The sequence below is a fragment of the Sminthopsis crassicaudata genome, chromosome 2 (assembly GCF_048593235.1).
Source record: "Sminthopsis crassicaudata isolate SCR6 chromosome 2, ASM4859323v1, whole genome shotgun sequence".
Lineage (NCBI taxonomy): Eukaryota > Metazoa > Chordata > Mammalia > Dasyuromorphia > Dasyuridae > Sminthopsis > Sminthopsis crassicaudata.
The window spans coordinates 293,946,168-293,967,844 of record NC_133618.1 but is presented as its reverse complement, the minus strand read 5'-3'; the positions used below and the strand labels follow the sequence as shown (position 1 = coordinate 293,967,844).

At 35.7% G+C, this 21,677-nt stretch overlaps 1 protein-coding gene across 7 annotated transcripts in view; it reads left to right on the top strand.

The window, feature by feature from the left end:
• Positions 1-21,677, top strand: part of TDP1 (tyrosyl-DNA phosphodiesterase 1) — a 145,442-nt gene that overhangs the window by 114,995 nt on the left and 8,770 nt on the right. For all 7 annotated transcript variants that reach the window (XM_074289744.1, XM_074289746.1, XM_074289751.1 and 4 more), the window contains one exon: positions 13,327-13,435. In XM_074289744.1, coding sequence (XP_074145845.1) covers positions 13,327-13,435 — 109 coding nt within the window. The remainder of the gene's footprint in view (positions 1-13,326; positions 13,436-21,677) is intronic.

Sequence of the window (21,677 nt, the reverse complement as noted above, 5' to 3'; positions counted from 1 at the left end):
GAATGGAATTGGGGAGCAACATTTAAAAACTTCATTAGTGAGTTTGAAGCCTGGGAACTTGGTTAGTATCCTGGTTCTTGTATCAGCCTTGTGATCTTGGGTAATACGTTTAATTTTTCTGACCCTCCGTTTCCTTATCTGCAAAATAGGAATGGTATTTCTTTTCCTACCTTATTTTGCTATATTTCTGTATTTGTATATGTGTGTGTGTATATAGTGTATATCTTCTCCCCTAATTTGTATAGTCAAGATTTAGTCTTTTATGAAGAATAGATTACATAGAGAACACATTGTTAATGCATGGGGCAAAGTAAGAGCTATTGGAAAATCTTTATTAAATATTGTTTCCATATATTGAAAAACTGGTATTGTCTGGAAGTATGAGAAAGACTTTTAATTTTGTGATTGTGATTCAGGGATTCCTTTTTTTTTTTTTTTTTTTAATAATAGCTTTTTATTTTCAAAATACACTCAAAGACAGTTTTCAACATGCACCCCTACAAAACTCTACCTTCCAAGTTTTTCTCCCTTCTTGTCCCTTCACCCCCTGGTCTAGATAGCAGCAATCCAATATATGTTAGATATGTTCAATTCTTCTATACATATTTCCACAGTTATCATGCTGCCCAAGAAAAATCAGATGAAAAGAGGGGGAAATGAGAAAGAAAACAAAAAGTGAGCCAACAACAAAAAAAGTGAAAATATGATCCACTTTCAGTCCCCATGGTCCCTTTTTGGGTGTATGTAAGGATCCTTTAAATGGGCAGCCACAGTGCAACAGGAGAATGAGTATCCCAAAAGTACTTTCTGTGGATATAGGACTGCCCTGTGAGTGGGATCCTGGCCATATTGAGATAGCTTCGTAACAGATGACGGCTCTCTCGCTGGTTGGCTGTGTGTGTGACCTCACAGCCCCTTTATAAGCCCACTGCAGGCAGCAGTCGCTCTCTTTAACTAACCTGGCTCCCTACCCTGGAGTAGCCAAGCCAAGCTGATGGAGCCGTGAGAGGTAAGAAGTCTGGTAGTGAACACATGGGTCTTCAGACCAGAGGTTCATTAGGGAATTAACAAGTCAGGGCATTATGTGAGTAGGTATAATAAAGGCTTTTAAGTTTACACGTGGCTGTTCTTGAGCGTGCTATCGGTTATTAAACTATAGATTCAAGAAATTGTGGCCAGAGACCTTTGAAGGCCTCAGAGGAGGCGAGCCGGGTAGAGTTAACACTGCAAAGGTCAGTGGTCAAAGGTACACTGTTGGGCCTAGGACAGACTGGTAATAGTAACTGCTAGGAGCAGATGTTACAGGTGTAAATGGCTCTCTCCTTCCAAGTCTTTTGGAATTGACCTGAATCACCTCATTGAAAAGAGCCACATCCATCAGAATGAATTGTCCCATAATTTTATAGTTGCTATATACAGTGTTCTCCTGGTTTCTACTCACTTCACTTAGCATCATTTCATGTAAGTCTCTCCAGGCCTTTCTGAAATCATTCTGCTGATCGTTTCTTGTAAAACAATAATATTCCTTAAATTCATAAACCATAACTTATTCAGCCATTCTCCAACTGATGGGCATCCATTCAGTTTTCAGTTCTTTTGTCACTTACAAAAAGGGCTGCTACAAATAGTTTTAAAGCACATCTGGGTCCTTTTCCCTTTTTTATATAGATAGGGGTTCTTATCCTGTGATCTGTGAATTAAAAAAAAAAACACAACTCTCATAACTATATTACATTTAAAATGGAATTGTAATTTTATGCATTCCATTTTATGTGTTTAAAACTGTAATTCTGAGCTTTCTGTAGCTTCACCAGACTGCCAAAAAGTTTTATACAAAAGATCAAGGACACTTTAAATTAAATAGTTGAAAGATAGGAATTTTCTTGAGTTTTTATTTTCATTAAGTCTTTGATATGAGCAACAGTCCTGGTAATTTTGATTATTAGATAGGGTTAGAGATGAGCCCATTTGGTGGCATAATGGATAAAGTGAAAGGCCCAGAATCAAGATCTTAGTTCAGATGTGTCTCCAGACTCCAGCTGTGTGACCTTGGGCAAGTCACTTAACTCTATTTACCTCTGGCAAAGGAAATGGTAAACCATTCCAGTATCTTTGCCAAAGAAAACCCCAAATGGAGTCATAAGAGATGGGAAATAGACCTTTAATTTCACAGATTCAGGGAACTCCCTGATGAGGAAGTTCCCTCTACATGTACAGGTTAGTACCTTCTCTGTAACTTAGAGTCTTACAGAGCTGCCTTGGACACTCTGAGGTTGTGTCTTGCCCAGGGTCACACAGGTGACATCTGTCAGAGGTATAACTTGAATTCATGTCTTCCTGACTCCTGGAAGAGATCTGAATTCATCATGCCTTGGAGTGAATAGTAATTTTGCTAATGCTGTCAACTAGTCGTTCAACCTTAAACTATTTTTTGACCATAGTATATTTACAATCACAAAAATATGAAACCAGAAGAGGTCTTAGAGATCATTTAGACCAACCAGTTCACTTTATTGATAAGATAATTTAGCTAGATAAAGTACTTTGCTTGTTATTCGGCTTGTTAGTGACAATTCACTTCAACAGATATTTATTGAGTAATGACCAAATGATGCTATTCTAGGTTTTGAGCAGCTTTTAGCCATAGTTTAATAAAAGCTTATTGAATTGAATTGGCATTAGCTGACTGAAAGCTGCAGGCACAGTTCTTTCCTCCTATCAAGGAAATAGTGGTCGGGAAAGAAACAGATTTCTTGCCTGATAGTAATAGAATGTCAGAATTTTACTTAAAGACCTCCCATTTCCATTGTATTTTGGGATAACTTTAATTGTTTGGAATTTTTCCCTCCTTTTTAAAACCTAAATTTCCTTCTTTATAACTTCTCTTAATTCCTGGCTGAATCCTCTGAAACCAAACAAACAACTGAATAGGAGGAATATTTATCATAGTCCCTTTGTCTCCCTGATTCTTTTTCTTAAAAAGTTGATACAAAAAACTAAAGACTCACCTATCATCATACCTTGCTGATCACCAAAATACCAAAAAAAAAAAAAAAAAAAAAAAAAATAGATGCTCCAGCTTGCACTCTTGCTTGACCAGTAGACAGCCGTGGGCAGGGGAATTTACTGTCACCTGAATCAATGCAGTGTCCTCAATAGAGATTGAATATTCTTTACCTCTTTTAGTTAAAAGTGAGTTTCTTTTGACTGTCTGGTGTTCAAGTCTTTCATTTCCTTCCATGTCAAACCTTTAGTAACTAGGAAATCTTCTTGGATCTTTTTTATAACGTGCCTAATTTATTTTCTGTGTGATATTTCTCTTCAAATGTTTGTTTAGAATAGAAAGAAGACTTGGGAGAAACATATCCAGTTTTTCTGTCTTCATATGACATGAACGCAGAGCTTTTCACCATTCTGATTGCTTTTCTTTTGAATACTTTCTACATTATTTGTTCTTTTTAAAATGTGGGATCAAGTGCATGGTAATCCAGATTCTGACTAGGATACACTGTATGGTGCATAGTGCATTTTTTTTTTATCCAGAGCAGTTAGGAAATTAGGTGTTTAGGTTAACTGTATACTCCCAGTTAACTCAAATCTGTTTTATTAGTATTACTGATTTTCAAATAAAAACAAAATCATAATGAAAAGGCATCTCTGACTGATGTATTTCCTTGGGTTTTTCCTTAACACGAGTTACTAAGAGCACCAGATTTGTAGCTGGAGGGCTGAGTTTCGTCTTTGCCACTTAGTTCCTGTACAATCACCTATTGGCAAATTATTTCACTTCTCTGGGGCTGTTTCCCCATTAATAAAAAGAAAGACATGGACAGTAGCTAATAGGGATCTTTAAAATTAAAATTATTAATATTAAAAATAGGTGCCTTTAAAAGAATTATTTATTTGTACTTTCTGATCAGATATTTTATGGAAAAGAATTTTCTTGGCATCTTACCCACACAGCCCTATACTGTCATTTCCTGTCTGCATTGCCCTGTACTAAAACTTCATGAAACACACACACACGTGAAATAGAAAGCATATCTGATGCCCTGGAAGAGAGATGTAAAGACTTCTTGGGGAGATGTAATAAATATATAGGAAAGTAGGAAATATAAAGATAATTAGATATACTTTGTACATGCTACACTAGTGGTGTTGAATTCAAGGAGAAATAGAGGTCACATATTGTTTTAGAAAACTACAAATTAACATTATCTGTGTTGTATTTTCATATATTTTGTTAAGTATTTTTCATTTGCATTTTAATTTGGTTCCCTCAGTGAGTCTGACAGTTATAGTAAGACAGTAAATTGTCAGTGAATAGTTATCTTAGTCATAACTAATACTTGAATGTTATTAAAGGTTAAAAATCTTGATTCCATACCAGTATCTAAGAATGTCAATTTTTGAATTTTTTTCACTTAATGATGGGTTTTCTCACAGAAAGAAAGGCCTCAGACACTTCACTAGCTGTATAACTCTGGGTTAGTAACTTAATTCTGTTTGCTGCAGTTTCTCGTCTGTAAAATGAACTGGACAAGGAAATGGCAAACATCTCTAGTAACCCCAAGTGGGGTCACAAAGAGTCAGGCCCAACTGAAAATGCTGAGCACTACCCTCGATAACAACTTGGCTTTTCATCATAGGATTTCTGTTTTACTTATTTTTGAGTCTAAATCTCCCCATCTTTCTTGAGCTAGAGGAATAGTCTCTAGCTGAATGCTGATTATTACAGAAGTGACATTATTGTTTCCAACTTGGACTGGTTTATGTCTCCATAGGCCACCTGGTGAACTGCCACTCCAGGGAGCTCACCATATTAATGTTGAATTTAATGCGGAGTCTGGATACCCACTGTAGCTCGAGCTCTTGAGCCCAGGGAACCCACCAATTCCAGCCTTTATAATAGCAGGAATTAAAAACATGTTCTTTAATTCACAGCCATGAATAGATTCATTTAATTAATATGCTAAACCCACATTCCCAATCAACTAAGTAATCTTTGCTGCTATTACTTTACTAGTAATAGAAGAGAAAGAGAAAATTTTTAAAAAGGAAAATCTATATTTTTGATTTTGTATCTTAAATGTAGCATACCTTTGAGCACTGCATGTCCATAACACCCACATTTCTGAGTTATCAGCAACCAGTGTTACAGCTTTTGTTCTTCACGCTAGTAAGTTGCTCTGATCACGAGGTGTTCCAGAACACATACTTTTGCTGTAAATTTTGCTTACAGTGACCTTTTGCATCCAAAATATTTCCAATCTCTAACATTGTTGGGCATTTCACCTCGAAGGAAACTCAGAAATTAAAAAAAAAAAATCTCCTTAATCACGAGAATAAATGTCTGTACCCAGAGGGCTCAGGGCTATATGTGATGTTCCATAGGGTAATGAGGTATTTTTCAGTTCATTCCAAGAGACAGGAATGACATATGGACACCTGGATTGGGAGGGAAATCCCCGAAACATATCTCTTGTAGTTGATTGGGAAGGCTAGAATTTCCAAAGTAATCATATACTGAATTGCTCATTTTTCTACTACTTTTAAATGAGTGGAATAAGTGAATTTTAAGTTAATAATAATTCACATTGATATTTTTATTATATTGAAATTATTACATTTAATCTTCATAACAGCACTATAAGAGAGATAATATATATAGTATTACAGTTTAGTATAAAATAGATAATATGTGTACATGTGTGTATACTATATATATGGTTTGTTTCAAAAACTATACTTCAGGGATGGGATGTGGATGGAGAAGGGAGAAGATAATAAGGGAGAGAGAGAATGAAAATACTGGGAGAGAGAATGAAGAATATGAGAGGGGAATTTGAGAAAATATCAGAAGATAGTGAAAGAGAAAAAAACAACAAAAATAACAAATCTTTGCCTGGCCAGATAGATGCCCTGGAATTATATAAAGTCAGGCCTACAGGGACCTAAAGAATTACCTAATGTAACCCCCTTTGTTTTTACAAATGAATGAAGTGAGACTTGGATATAAAAGTAGCTTCTTGTTCATTGCCTTTTCCTAAACATTTAGCTCTCAGCAACCATAGCTAATGTCAAAAATCTATTTTCTATTTTTGTATTATTAATAGGTAATATTAGCATTTAGTGCTATTAGTAATAATAATTAGTACTGATTGGAGACATTGGTGTTCAGAGGGTACTTTTTATTTGCTATTTCATTTGACTTTCATAGCAATAGTTTGAGGTAAATAATGCCTATATTACAGCTTAGAAAAATGAAGGAATAGTATAGGCATTTTACCAAGATAGCTGCAGGATCACAAGGGAAAAGGAGGCAAAATACCAGAGATAAAGGTGGACTCAACAGGATCTAATAACAAATTGATATTTAATGAGAGTACAAGTAAGTTTCTGCCTTTACTTGTTATCCTCAAGGATTGCATCAGCCTGCTTTCTTATCAGCATCATGGTGGGGACTTGGAACTAGCAGCATCCTCCCTATTGGGAAAAGCACTGTTCTGGACTCAACATGTCCAAAAGAGATGTCATTATCTCTCCTCCCAAATCCTCTTCCTAACTTCCCTGTTTTTTGAAGCACTACCATCCTCCTAACAGCCAAGTTTGCAACCTCAGTGTCATCAATCATTCTTTACCCTTGTTCATCCTCCATGTCTAAACAAATTGCCCAATCTCATCAATTTTACTTCCCCCAGCATATCTCCCATCTATCTCCTTCTCTTTTCTCACACTACAAATGCTAATTCAGAGACAGTTATTTCCCATTTCTGTTTCAGATTGACTGGGAGTGGATTGTTTTTACCAGAAATGCTGAGAATCTTCCCCTCCCAGATTGGATTTTTTTTGACTGGGTAAAAGAGTCCATTCTTTGTTTCAATTATGACCTAACCTTAATCACCAGTCCTTGGTCAAACTGAGACCTGTTAAAGACTTTTAAAAGGCCAGGATTTCTCACTGCATCCAGGGCTATCTCCAATCATCCTGATCTATGTCTGACCACAGAGCTCAGATGTCTCCAGAGGAGAAAATGAGGCAGGGGACCTTGCACATCCCTCCCTCACTTAAATCCAGTTCACTTGCATGTCCTGATATCACCTCCCTGGTGTCTTGGTTATTCCTGCCTATTCTCCACATAGCTGCCAGAGTGATTTTCCAAAATTACAGGTCTGACCTACTTCCCTATTCTCTCTAGGTCAAATTATAAAGTCTTCCTTTTGGCATTTGGTATGGGCTACCTTTCCAGCTTGATTATATATCCCCTCTCTCTCTCTCTCTCTCTCTCTCTCTCTCTCTCTCTCTCTCTCTCTCTCTCTCTCTCCTCCCTCTCTCTCTTTCCCTTCCTCCCTCTCCTTCTCCCTCTCTTTCTCTCCCCCTCTCTTTCCTCACCCCTATCTCTCTCCTCTCCCTCTCTCTCAGCCTCCCTTTTTTTCAGGGTGGCGCAGTGGATAGAGCACCAGCCCTGAAGTCAGGAGGACCTGAGTTCAAATCTGGCCTCAGACACTTAACACTTCCTAGCTGTGTGACCCTGGGCAAGTCACTTAACCCCAGTTGCCTCAGCAAAAAAAAAATTTAAAAAAAAAAAAAAAGGAAAAGGAAAAATAATCTTTTTCCTTCATGGATAAATTCAATCTCCTTCACTATTCCTTTCCTTACTTCCAAGTCACTCTGTGTCCGGGGGTGGGTGGGGGATACTATTTCATATGTACTATGTAGGTGTTTTCCTTGGCTAATTGTAAATTCATTGAGTTTTAGGGACTGTCACTTTTGTCTTTATATCCCCATCTCCTATCACATAATTCTCTGCATGTAATAGGAGCTTAATAAATGCTGATTGACTCATCAATTAGATAGAACACCTTTAGGTAATTCTTCCCTTGTAATTAGTTAATAGAGAGTTGAAAGAGATCCTAGAGACCATATTACTCAAAGTCCTGATTTTATAGATAAAGAAGTCAAGGGGCCAGAAAGAGTAGCTTAGTCATATAAGTAATAAGTAATTGAGCTATAACTTGAACCTGTGTCTTTTACTCAAAATCCAATATTCTTTTCTCAGTATTATTATTTTTTGGTTAAATAGTAAATAACTTGGAGTTTTAGGGAAGCATAAGATAGTGATTTAAAACTAGTCCCTATTGATGCAGTGGATAGAGCTTAGAATCAGGAAGTTTCCTCTGGGGAAGTCACTTTGCCCTCAGTTTCTCATCTGTAAAATGAACTGGAGAAGGAAATGACAAACCACTCCATTATCTTCCAAGAAAATCCCAAGTGAGGTCCGGAAGAGTTGGCTGGAACTGAAATGACTGAAGAAGACATTCAGTATATTTCTATCCATCCATCCATCTATGCATTCATATATATATACGTTGTGTGTGTGTGTGTGTGTGTGTGTGTGTGTGTGTGTGTGTGTGTGTGTGTGTCTAGTAACTATTTCCTAATAGATACATGGTCAAGGGATATGAACAAACACTCCTCAAAAGAACTGCAAAATATTTGAAACTATGTGGAAAAAATGCTCCAAATCACTGATAAGAGAAATATAATTCAGAATAACCAGAGGTTTCATCTCATATAACCTGCAAATTAGCAAAGAAGTCAAAAATTGGTAAAAGTCAATGTTGGAGGAATTATGGAAAGACACACTAATATGTTGTGGGTGGAGCTTTGAAATTATATTACCTTTTTGACAAGCAATTTGAAATTATGCAAGTGCAATAACAAGGCAGCTAGGTGATACAGTGAATAGAGCACTAGGCCTGGAATCAGGAAGGCCTGAATTCAAATTCAGCCTCAGGCACTTATTAGCTGTGTGATCTTGGACAAGTCACTTAACCCTGTTTGCTTCAGAGAGCAAGATGGGGGAAATGACAAATCACTCCAGTATCTTTGCCAAGAAATCCATAAATGGGGTGACAAAAGTCATATGAAATTGGAAAATTTCAGAACATGATGGTTCTGCAATTCATAGGAAGATCACATTGACAAATGAATGGGGAAAATCTAGAGAGACACCAACCAGAAAACTAGTAATCCACAGATGTAATAATGAAGGCCTCTACTAGGGCAGTGGCTGTGGCTGTAGAAAGAAGGAGATGTGCAAGAGATGTTGGTAAGGCAGAAATAGTTAGACTGGCTAACAGCTTGGAGATGTGGGGCATGTGGAAAATATTATTTTTGAGAGTAATAGGGAAGTTTGGAAGGAGGTTGGATTGAAGTAAGGGAAGATGAGATGTGAAAATGTGTTTTAGAAACCATAATGCACCATATAAATGGGAACTTTTATTATGATTGGGCATGCTGATGATTATTATTATCTCAATTCTTTGTTAGCTGCTGCATTTTTGAACATTATTCTTGGAGGATTCAATAATGTCTTTGAGCATTATTTCAAGGAGGAAAACCTTAATCTGTATAGCTTTCTATTTAGAATATCCAGTTGTAATAGAAATGTCCATTTCTTTCCCCTATCTCCGTCCCCAGTAATCACAAGTGAAATGTAATTTGTGATTCATGCTGTTTGCTCCATATGTTGGAACTTTGCTATGGATCTCAAAAAGGTGCAAGATTGATGCAAATATCTCTCAAAGAAAATATGGAAAAGCTGGCAGTTTCTGAGCTGTGAAATGTATCTTCCCTCTCACCTGGTGTTTTATACATTGTATTGTCTTTTCTGTCTTAGAAACATCCCCTTTGGTTTAAGAAATATCCAGATGACAAATAAGAATAGTTAGCTGAAGGTCTGAAATTATTCTACAAACATAATGAAGGAGAACTAAGACCCTTTTTGATAATTTGTAGAATTTGGAACAAAAATGGAATTCCAAGGACAAAAATGCTCAATAGCTCTTTCAGAATTGGGTCAGAATCTCCTTTGAATAGAAAGCCAGATAGACACAATAAAGCAGAAATACCTGGTGGGATGTGTAGGAAGACAGATCTTAGTGCTAAGTGAATCAGAGTGAGCTTAGGAAACTACAAGACTAAAGGTGACTAAAAGGCAGAAAGAAGATAGCTTCTTTCTGAATGCCCATAAAGTGTTTAACAGTAACTATGATGGCCATTAGTCTACAATCTAATTCTCTTCTCTAATGTTTCTCAAGTTTTACTGCCTTGCACAATTTTCTCACACTGACCTAATTCTCCCATAACTTATTTCACATCCTTTGATGGGACCTACCTGTTTTGTGTCTCACAAGAGATAGAACATCGGGCTTGGTTTTTTTCAGCTTTGATATTAGGATAAATACTAAATTAGAACACTTGAATTTGAGTCCCATCTTTTTTACTAATTATTTTTTTAAAACTAACTTTTTTACTAACTCAGACAAGTTGCTTAAGCTCTGTGGGCCTACCAGGTAGCAGAGTGGAGAGCACCAGGCCTGGAGAAAGGAAAACCCAAGTTCAAATGTAACCATAGGTGAGTTCACTTAATTTCTAGCCTGTCTCAGTTTCTTCAACTGTAAAATTGAGGATGATAACATCTACCTCCTAGAGTGGTTTTAAGGGTCAAACAAGATATTTGATAAGCACAGTGCCTGGCATAATTGATAATGAGGATGATGATAAAGAAAAAGAAGATGATGAGGATGAAGATGCAGAAGATGATGGAGCAGCAGCAGAAGATGACGATGATGACAGTGATGAAGATGACGATGGCAATAATGAAGATAACAATGAAGATGATGAAGATGACAGTATGATGAAAATGAAGATGACTGATGAAGATGATAGCAAGTATCATCTTCATGAGATCATGATAGCAAGTATAAAGAAGAGGATGACAACAATGAAGAAGATGATAAAGATGACGACAGTGACCAACATTCATATGTATTTACTGTGTGTCCAGTATTGTGCTAAGCACTTTACAGTTATGTCATTTGGTCCTCAAAACAACCCTGGTAGATAGGGGCTGTTAATCATGCCTATTTTACAAATGAAGAAACCGAGACAGGAGGAGTTTCTTTTCTAAACTCTCATTTAGTACTTAGTGTATGCCAGGCACTGCTTTAACTGCTCTATAATTATCTCCTTTGACCTTTATAGCAATTCGATTATCATCTCCATTTTGTGGATGGGATGACTTAGGTAAACAGAATTAAATGACTAGCCCAGGATCACATGATTAGTAAGCATTGGAAACCAATTGAACTTGGCTCTTCCTGAATTCCAGTTCAGCACTTTATCCCACTTCACCACTGAGCATACCCTAGTATGTGCATTTGTATCCTTCCTTTCTTGTTTTTAAAATAAAATAAGGGGAGTTGAATTAAATCATGTCTAACTAACTCTATAAAATCGTTGAAATTCATCCTAAGTCTACTGTTTTAACTTTGAGCAAGTCATTTAATCATTCTGGGCCTCAATAAAATGAAATTATGTCCCTGATAGCCAGAATGTGTCTGTGCTGCATGTCAGAGGTTGTGCTTTAGAGCGAAGGAACAGTATCAGTTATTAGCTATGAAAGACTTAGCTACTCTGATGAATACAATGGTCCAAGACACTTCCAAAAATACTTCTGAAGAAAAATATTATCCACTTCCAGAGAGAGAACTAATGAACTCAAGGTAGATGGAAACTTTTCTTTTCCCCCAGCATGTCCAATATGGCATATATTTTGAATGATTTCACACCTTACTGAGTATCCTATCACTTTCCTTCTCAATAAGTGGAAGACAGATTGAAGCAGGAGGGAGAAACTTTGCAACTGAAATTTTTTTTAAAAAAGAATGTTAAAGAACAGTTTAACATCATAATTGGTACAAGAACTCAAAGAACTTTTATGTAGATGTGGAAATACTAAGAGTTTAAAGGTATGCTTGTTAAGAAAAGCACTTTCAAGATAATCTGGTCACTCATTGTGCACCTCTGCATGGATACAAATGCAAGACAGCAACATCGGATCATGAAGTTAGAGCTAGAAGGTATTTTTGAGACTATCAGTTGTTTATTAAAAGCAACCATCTTGCTTACTTTGTGTTAGCATTGTGCTAAAAAGCATTTTACAATGGTTTTCTCGTATGATCCTCACCACAGCCTTGAGAGTGTGGCTGCTATTATTACAATATTTTACAGTTAAGGAAAACAAAGCAAACAGCATTAAGCAACCTTCCCAGGATCACACAGCTAGTGTCAGAGGTGGGATTTGAACTCAGGACTTCTTCCTATTGCTTTCAAACCCAAATTTTCAGTTTATAATATGATGCTACAAAATGACCATGCTGTGTCATTCAGGATTCTCTTGGAAAATAAACAAATGCCATCACAAATCTAATTTGTGTTCTGACCACCTGTTTTCCAGCTACATGTCTAAGCTTCTCCTTTCTCAAAAGAGTAAACAAACAACTTCAAAATCTGGTCTAGTTTTGACCCCATTTTCATGCTTTTCCCTGCAACCCTAGGACACTATCCAGTTTCCTCTTCAGTCCCCTCTAAAATAAAGTCAAATGAGTTGCAAAAAGCCTTGTAACCCACTCTACTGCGTTATTCCTCCTCATCGTCCTGTCTCAAAAATCTCAATGTCATCTTTAACCTTCCCCTCATTCTCAACAACCCCCTGAATTTATCTAGGAAAATTGGGGGGGGGGACCTCTTTGATCTACCTGTTGGGCCCTCGTAGTTTGTAATACCTCTCTCAATTTCTGTTTCCTCAACCTCAGATGTTCAGCTAGATAATTTGGAGCCTCTTCCAACTCAGAATCTTAAGAATTTATATCACAGAGCTCATCTCTGCTGAATGCAGGAAGTGGGTCACTCTTTGGCCCCTTACTTGACAAAATATCTTGTTTCTATTCTCTTGTCTCTGTTTCCTATTGTCATCCCTAGACTTCCACACCCAGGCTCTTGCTGCCTCTGCTGAGACTTTTGCAGTCACATCCTACACCTTATTCTTCCACAAGTAGCCTATTAGTGTGACAGCATACCTGTCTGGAAAATTGGTAGTAATGTACTGAAAGGTGTTTTTCACAGAGAATTATATGAGCTCCCTACAAACTTTATGTGGGATTATGGTGAAAATGGGCTGTTTTTCCTAAAATTGATTCCATTTTCTCTCTATGAAATTTGTACGGGTATTATCTGCTTTTAGATTTCTCTTCTTGCTCGAAACTCTCTTCTTCTTTGGTAATGTTTTAGATAAAAGAATAGAAAAGATGATTTGGGTGGCAATGAAAGGGAAAATATTTGGCTTCTTAGGGCTTTTTAACTTCGCTGAACCAACTTGGATCGGATTGTAAATTTCATAAGAGGTACATTTGTTCCATAAAGCATCTCTTTTTCCTAGAATCTTGGATGCCTTAGTAATTTCACCCTGTATTTCTTCAGGGAATGGATACCTTCAAAATCAAGAGGAAAGTCTTTTCAGAAAAGCAAGAGCCAGCGACCTCTTTTCCTGTGCCTTATGATTTGCCTCCAGAAATTTACGACAATAAAGGTGAGACTTGGATTAATAAAAAGTACGCATGTCTGCATGATCCCAAAGCAAAAAAAAAAAAAAAAAGGCAAATTATATGTGACACCTTTAGAAAACAGGTTTATATGGTGTCTCCATAATAAGAGAAAGAGAGCTAAACTTCAGTTCAGGCTATGTGATGTGGTAGAAACCAAATGATGGGAAAGGCATTTGAATTAGAGGCCCTGAATTTGAGTTCTGACTGCTCCTTGCTAGGTGTATATCCTAGGAAGAGACATTTCAGTTCTCTAGGTTTAAGTAAGAGAGTGACACACAAAAACAACTTTAGAAGTCATCGAGTCCTAAGTATGCCTTGTTTTAGATTACACACCATCTAGACATGTCTCTTTTATAGCTGTGTATGTTGTCTTGGATCCCTTATTATCCTTATCCCCTTCCTGTGGACCCCAGTCATAGAAAAAAGTCAGGAAAGTAGTAATGAAAAATAGATGTCCCAAAGAGTGATACATTCATATTTTTAAAAATTATTTTTCCCCAGTTAACTGAAATCTGTTTTCTCTCCCTTCAACCTAACATCTCCCTCTCATTGGAAAAGGGGAAAAAAAAACTCCTTATAACCAGTCAAGCAAAATAAATTATCTACATTGGCCATGTCTAAAAAATAGTTGTCTCATTGTGCAGCCTGAATCCATCACCTCTCTGTCAAATAGAAGGTAGCATGCTTCATTGTACTTTTCCCTTCTTTCATGGAGTGTGTTTTGTATTATTGAAAGGACACTTGTTTTATTCATTAAGGATCACATCATTTCCTTTGGAAAATACTTTTAAGGGTCTTACTGCAGAGAGCAAAGCATCTTCCTCAAATGTGCAGAATTTTTTGTACTGCTAATACCCAGTAAAATGCTGAAATGCTAGTAATCAAAATATAATTTCATGCATTGCTTTTACTTTAAATGGACATTTGAACAATGAGGATAGGCATTTTTTTTACTAGACTTTGGGAAAGTGAGTAGCTATTAACATTTCAAAAGCATTTTGTTTTTCACAGTAGTTTGTAATCTACTTTTATACCTATAAAAATCTTTCTGGTTATTTTCACATCAAAGAATGAATATATAAAAAATAAAATGTGGTTAGACTTCAGACATAGGCAAAATCCATTCTTTGTTCCCCCAGGGACAGGAGCAAGGATTATATGTGACCAATAAGATGGGTTTGCCTCTAGGGTAGGACTGTGATAAACTTTGGCTCTAGATTTTTGAGAGTGATTAAGATAGAACTCACTGACAGATCCATCAATCCACCAACCTATAAGATTCTGTGTTTTTCCATAAATCCACTGAAGGAAGAACCCCATGTGAGCTTAAGACCCTGACTTAAGTTCAAAATTATGAGGGTGTAACCACCGACCCAGCCATCTCTCCTGTTCTTGCAACATGACTGGCCCACATCCTTTTCGGGTTGTATATCTCTGATGCTATCTGCTCCTTGTAAGCAGTTCCTTAGTAGTGATAGACTGCAACCCACTTATAACTAGGGCAGGCTTTTTCCCTTAAGTGACCTATAATTTTGACTCTAAAAACTTTGCTGTCTGACAGTTCATAGACATTTAGCATCTTCAAAAGAATATTGTTAAAGAGAAGTTGTTACTATAGGGAGAAGCTTGGGGTGATTAAAAATACTGTAACTTTTTCACAAATGAAATCTAAACCAATTTCTTCATCCTGTTTAGTTGTGGACTTAGGTCATTATTGATTTGCAGTGTCTTTTCAAGAGTTAAAAATTAGTGAATCAGGGCTATGAGCTTTCCATCTGATGACATTTATCAACTGGACAGTAGGAAATATACAGCAGTGTTCCACAATCTGATGCAGTTAGCAACATGGCATTTGCAAATTAGAATAGCTAAGGAACCTTATTCTCTATTGGGAACCCTTCTTCACTTTGGACTCAGTATAGATATTTTCCATGGCCAATGGGAAAAATCTTTGGCAAGTGTATGTGTCTATATCTTACTAGGTGATATAGGGAATAGCATGCTGGCTCTGCAGTTGGCACACAGCAGGTATTTAATAAATGCATGTTCTATTTCCCTTTGGCATTAATAAAGTAATTCATCTTTAAATTAAATAAAAATTTAAAGTAAATGTTAAAATAATAATAAAATCTGTCTCCTTTTTTGGGTCTTTCAAGGAATCCTGTCTAATCTTAACATGTGCTTTGAATAATTTTGTTGAAATGGATAATATGGAAAGTCACATTTGTACAACCAAGTTAAATCTTTTTTAATTTTTTTTTTAATCTTAAACAATAAGCATAATGGGAACTTATTTTTGTGTTCCCCTCAGTCAGGTGTGAGGGACTTTGATTATGTCATCTCATTTAGAGGTTTGGTTTGAGAGTTCAATTTTTTAAATTTCATATATTCATCCAGGATCCCTTTAGTAAATGAGTTAATTGAGAAAATAAGTGTGGGGATCATTAGTTAATAGTATTTTCTGGACCACTTTTTTTTTTTTTAGTTGTAATAATGTCTTTGAATTTCCATAATTATTTGATCTCTCTTTGTCTTCCATTTATCATGAAAATTAATCCTTCAGAAGGCTGGAAACTAGTAACTTCCTATCAATTTCCCCTATATCTATTGGCTTTAGTTTAGTTGATTTTTCCATCTATATATTCTTAGAGTCATTTCTAATTTTCCATGCAACATGTAATGAGTGTTGGAGATCAAATACTCCAGTGTTTGTAATTGTATTGCATGTGATGAAGAAAAGAATTTGCTATAGAAACCTGGAAAGGTGTTTTTGTTTTGTTTTTACTTTTTTTATTTCACATTTTTTCCAGTTACACTCTTCTTAAGTACATTACACACACACATTTACATTGCCTAGATTTTCCTCTTTATCTCTTCCCTGGGAGCCATATGAAAAAGAATTTTTAAAAAATAATAAAGAAGAAAAAAATTCAACCAAGTCACTTATTTCATTAGGAAATAAAATCTCATCATTATATTCAGTATTCTAAACCCATGGAGTTTGAAATGATTAAAAATACTACTTCCTCCTTTTCAGTTGTGGACTTCGGTCATTATTGATTTGCAGTCTCCCAACTGAGGGAGTGGGGAGTAACTTTTCATACTTCATCTTTGGGACTAAGCTTTTTCTATGTGATTTTCAACATTCATTTTCATTTGTTCTGTGATAATAGTAGTTCTTTGTTTTTACTTTGTTGTAGTAGTCATTATGTGCATTGATTTTTTTTTTTTTTTTTGGATCTGCTTAATTCACTTTGCATCAGTTCATGTAAATATTCTTCCTATTCATCATTTCTTATAGCTTAATAACAATCTGTAACATTCATGTACTAGAGTGGTGTCTCTTCATTATACTTTAGTTCATACTTGCTTGCAATCCATTAAAAACCATTTAGTCTTGTCTTCACCTGAACTGCTGTTGAATGCTGTTGAAACTCTCTGGTTTGAATGACTGAAAAGTCATTTTGAATGATAAAATACATTTGGGGACTATCTAAAAAATTTTAATGTTTTTGGATTAATGCTAATAACATGCCAGGATGAAATCAAAAGCATTGGACCTGCTTTAGTGAATAGATAAATGAGAATTATAAATTACAGTATAGTTGGAAGTAACTAGTATTTCTGGCCTGATTTGAAGTAATTTATTCTTTTAAATAATATTGTCAATCTCTATTGTCTTCTATTAGTAATTTAACAATCCTTATTGATAATTCAGAAATAAACCTATACTTAGTCATCCTATGAATCATTAGAAATATCTAATTAAGAGCATTCTCATTACTATGGCAGTTAGGAGAGGAGTATATATAGACAGAAGGCATGGTTATGAGTTGAATATGAAGGGGTAATGTCTTTTTTTTTAATGATGAAAGTAAGGGGTGAGAGAGGAATGTACCAGGAAAAGAAGAATGATGCAAATTATCTGCCATAAAAAAAGAGGCAAGAAAAAGCTTTTAAAGTAGAGGAAAAAAGAGAGGAGAGCGTGAGTAAACCTTACTCTTATCAGAATTAGGTCAAATAGGAAATAACACACATATTCAGTAGGGGTTTAGAAATCTGTCCTACCATGAAGGAAAATAAGAGGAAATGGGATATTAGGAGGAGGGTGATAAAGAGAGGGCTTATTTGGAGGAAGGAGTGGTCAGCAGCAAAACATTTTGGAGGAAGGGACAGGGTGAAAGGAGAGAATAAATGAAGAGGAAATAGTAATTGTAAAAAAAATTTGAGACAAGTTTCTCTGAAGGAATATTATTGTTCTCTAGGAAATAATGGGTAGGATGCTCTCAGGAAAAAACAAACCTGAAAAGTCCTCCATGAACAAAATTAAATATACCATATACAAAGTAATAGCAATGTTCTAGGTTGACCAACTATAAATGACTTACTCTATACAATCATCTACAACTACTCTGAAGGACTTATGATGAAAAATCCTATTCATACCCCAGAGAAGGAACTGATTGAATACAAATTGAAGTATATTTCTTTCTCTCTCTCTCTCTCTCTCTCTCTCTCTCTCTCTCTCTCTCTCTCTCTCTCTCTCTCTCATTTTCTTGAGGATTACTATTTTCATTAGATTGGGAGATTTATGTCTTTTTTTACAACTTTTATTTATAGCAATCTTTTCTGTAATTTCACATAGTGGTTTCTTAATTGTGGATGGAGATAAGGGAGAGAACCAAGAACTCAAAAAAAGTTTTTTTTTTTTTTATGTAAAAAAAAAAATGTTTTGAATGTAACTGGGAGAAAATATTAAATAAATTTAATGATTAAAAAAGAGATACGCAATTACTGGAATCCAAATTAATGTGGAACTGACAAGTAAGTTCATACTATATACATTTTTTAAAAGAAATAGGAATGACCACACCTATGATTTCATCTATGTAAAGAACTGCTGTGGAAATCTCCTCAATAAATAACCAGTAGCAGCTCATCTTTAACTTTATTCTCAAGATGTCACATGGTTAAAAAAAAAGTAGTCAGAGTTCACATGCTATGTTTCAGAGGTAGGATTTGAATCCAAATTTCCTAACTTCAGTGCTCTTTGTCTCTTTCCTGCCACACTGCCTCAGTAAAATTACAAAACACAATTTCACTAGGGAACGAGTCCTATAGAGTAAAAAGATTACTGGAGTCCTTTGGGAATCTTGGGTTTTCTTCTCAGCTTTGCTATTAACTACCCCCAGAGAAATCAATACTCTGCTGCCCTTGCTATTGCTCCCTAAACCTTTTTTTGTTTACAGTTTGATCTGCAAGTATTTCATTTTATTCCACTCTCAAACCTGAGCTCCTAGACAAGCCAGAGTTGATTTCACTTGGTCTATGTTACCTGGCTTTTCATCCTTTCCTATAGCTTTCCATAAATCTCTCCTTAGGTGATACTTTCTGTATGTGGGAGTTCTGATTCTTTTTAGAGAAGCTACATTATGTTTTTACTCTTAAGTTAGTAATGGTCAATAAGCATTTATAAATGCCTCTTATGTGCCAGGCACTATGGTACATGTTAGGGATACAAAAGAGAGCTTTAAGGAATTCAGAGTCCTTTTTTTAAATAGTATTTTATTTTTCCAAAGACATGTAAAAATAGTTTTCAGTATTCAGTTTTGTGAAACTTGTGTTCCAAATTTTTGTCCTTCTCTCCCCCCTTCCCAGGAGAGCAAGCAAACTCATATAAGTTAAATATGTATAATTCTTCTAAACACATTTCTATATTCATCATGTGCCAGAAAAATCAGATCAAAAGGAAAGAAACCATGAGAGAAAAATAAACAAGGAAATAAACAACAATCACCACCAAAAGGTGAAAACACCATGCTTTGATCCACATTCAGTCTCCATAGTTCTCTTTCTGGATGCAAATGGCACTTTCCATTCTAGTCTGTTGGAATTGCCTTGAGTCACAATCATTGAGTAGAGCCAGATCTGTCACAATTAATCATCACATAATCTTGTTACTATGTACAACTATCTCCTGATTTTGCTCACTTCACTCAGCATCAGTTCATTAAGTCTTTCCTGGCTTTTCTGAAGTCATTCTGCTCATTTCTTACAGAATAATAATATTCCATAACATTCATATACCATAACTTACTCAGCCATTCTCCAATTGATGGACATCCATTCATCTTCCAGTTTCTTGACACTACAAAAAGGGCTGCCACAAACATTTTTGCACATGTGGGTTCTTTCCTCTCTTTTATGATGTCTTTGGAATACAGACCTAGTAGAAACACTGTTGGATCAAAGGGAATGCAGAACTCATAATCTTATGGGAGAGGCAACATGCACATTTGCCATGGACTTTCAACCATAATGTTATATCTAATTCCTCTGAAACCTGGAAGCATCTGGAACCATGGTACATATTTGTTTTTTGGATCATGATATTTTAATCCCATTTTGAGATAGCTAATCACAAATTAGAGTGACATTTACTCTCATTTCAGTTGATATTGATATAGCAGTTACAAAAGATCGCATTTCAAGGCTTATAATGCATTGTAAAGTCATGGGTTTTCTGTGCCTCTTTTTTCAGCTTTGTCTATTTTAAAGTATTTCTAGAACTTATCTCTTATGTAGTTCTTGAATTGAGAGCAGGGCAAAATGGAAAGAAACAAAAATTGCTACTTGATTTGCCAGCATTTTGAGGCTGCTTGTGGGAAACAAAACTACCTTGGACTAGATTTGTAGGAACAAGTTAGAATTTAATGATAAAAGGGAAAATAAATGCCTGAAGAAGCATATATATGATCCAGTGAGGAAAAGGAAATAACATAAATCCTTTAGACTATATCTATAGAGAGGAAAGGAATGGAATTTGAGAAATACAGGGGGAAGAAAAATGAATTTGTCTAAATAGTGCATGGCACAGATTAAGCACTTAATAAATGGTTGATCTAGAGCCATCTTCAGCTGGAAAATTTCTCCACTTATCTTTTTGTGGGTTCTATCATTCTAATATTTGTTTAGAGTTGTTATTTAAAAGTATTTGGACAGGTTTAAGGGATAATTCAGGCTAGTCCTTGGTTTCACTCCACCTCCAAATAAAATCATATTTGTAAAGTATTTTGCAAATTTGAAAATGCTTTACACATATTATTATTGTTATTACACAAGGTAGATGAGACAGTAATTATCAATAATTATCAATTACATAAAATGGGGGGGGGGGAATAGAAAAAAAAAGGCAAAAAAGGAAAACAAACCCAATAAAACATCCGGGAAAATTCAAACTATATAACCACTAATTTCCATTTCAAGAAAGCATATATAATAATAGAAGAGATTATAATTATATTGATGATTTGCTTCCCTTTTTTGTTTATTTATAGGTTATTCTTTAGCTCTTTGCTGTGCACTTTTATTTTATTCTTTTTTTTCCCCTTTCATCCCCTCCACATCTCCCAGACAGGTTACAGTTAAGCGTGGATGCATGTATATATACATATATGTGTGAGTATGTATGTGTATGTGTATTCACATCCACCCATCCATATATACACACACATACACATATAAACATATCTAAAATTATTAATATGGCTGGCATATATTGCAAATTTCCCTCTTGATTCAATCTTTAAATTTGATTTTGGAGGCAGCTAGATGGCGCAGTGGATAGAGCACCAGCCTTGAATTCAGGAGTTCAAATTTGGCCTCAGACACTTAACACTTCCTAGCTGTGTGACCCTGGGCAAGTCACTTAACCCCAGCCTCAGAAAAAATAAATGAGTGAATGAATGAATTTGATTTTGTCTGAGGTCAATGATTATTAGCCTTACCTTTTTTTCTAATAAAGAATACTCCTTATCCTTGTTGTAATGTTTATGTATATCTCTTATTCCTTTCTTTGCTGTTTTACTTTAATTCTACTACTTAACTTGCCTTGCTGTTACTTAACCTTTCCCCACCCATTAATTCCTTCTTTATCTTCTCCCCCACCCTTTCCTTCTCTCTTTAATCCCATTCATTTCTCAGAGTTTGTCCCACTGCCATAAATCTGTACTTTTCTTTATACTCTATATTATCCTATTCCCTCCCCCCTTATTTAGGTATAGATTTTGGAAGGTGCCTTTATGATATATATGTGTAGTGTTCCCTATTTAGTTCACTCCCCAATTTGAGTAGGTTTTCAGAACTACCAGCCCTCTTTCCCCCCCTTTTTCGCCTCTGTTTCTTTCTTTCTTTTGCAAAGGAGAATGTGAATTAAAGTTCTGAGGT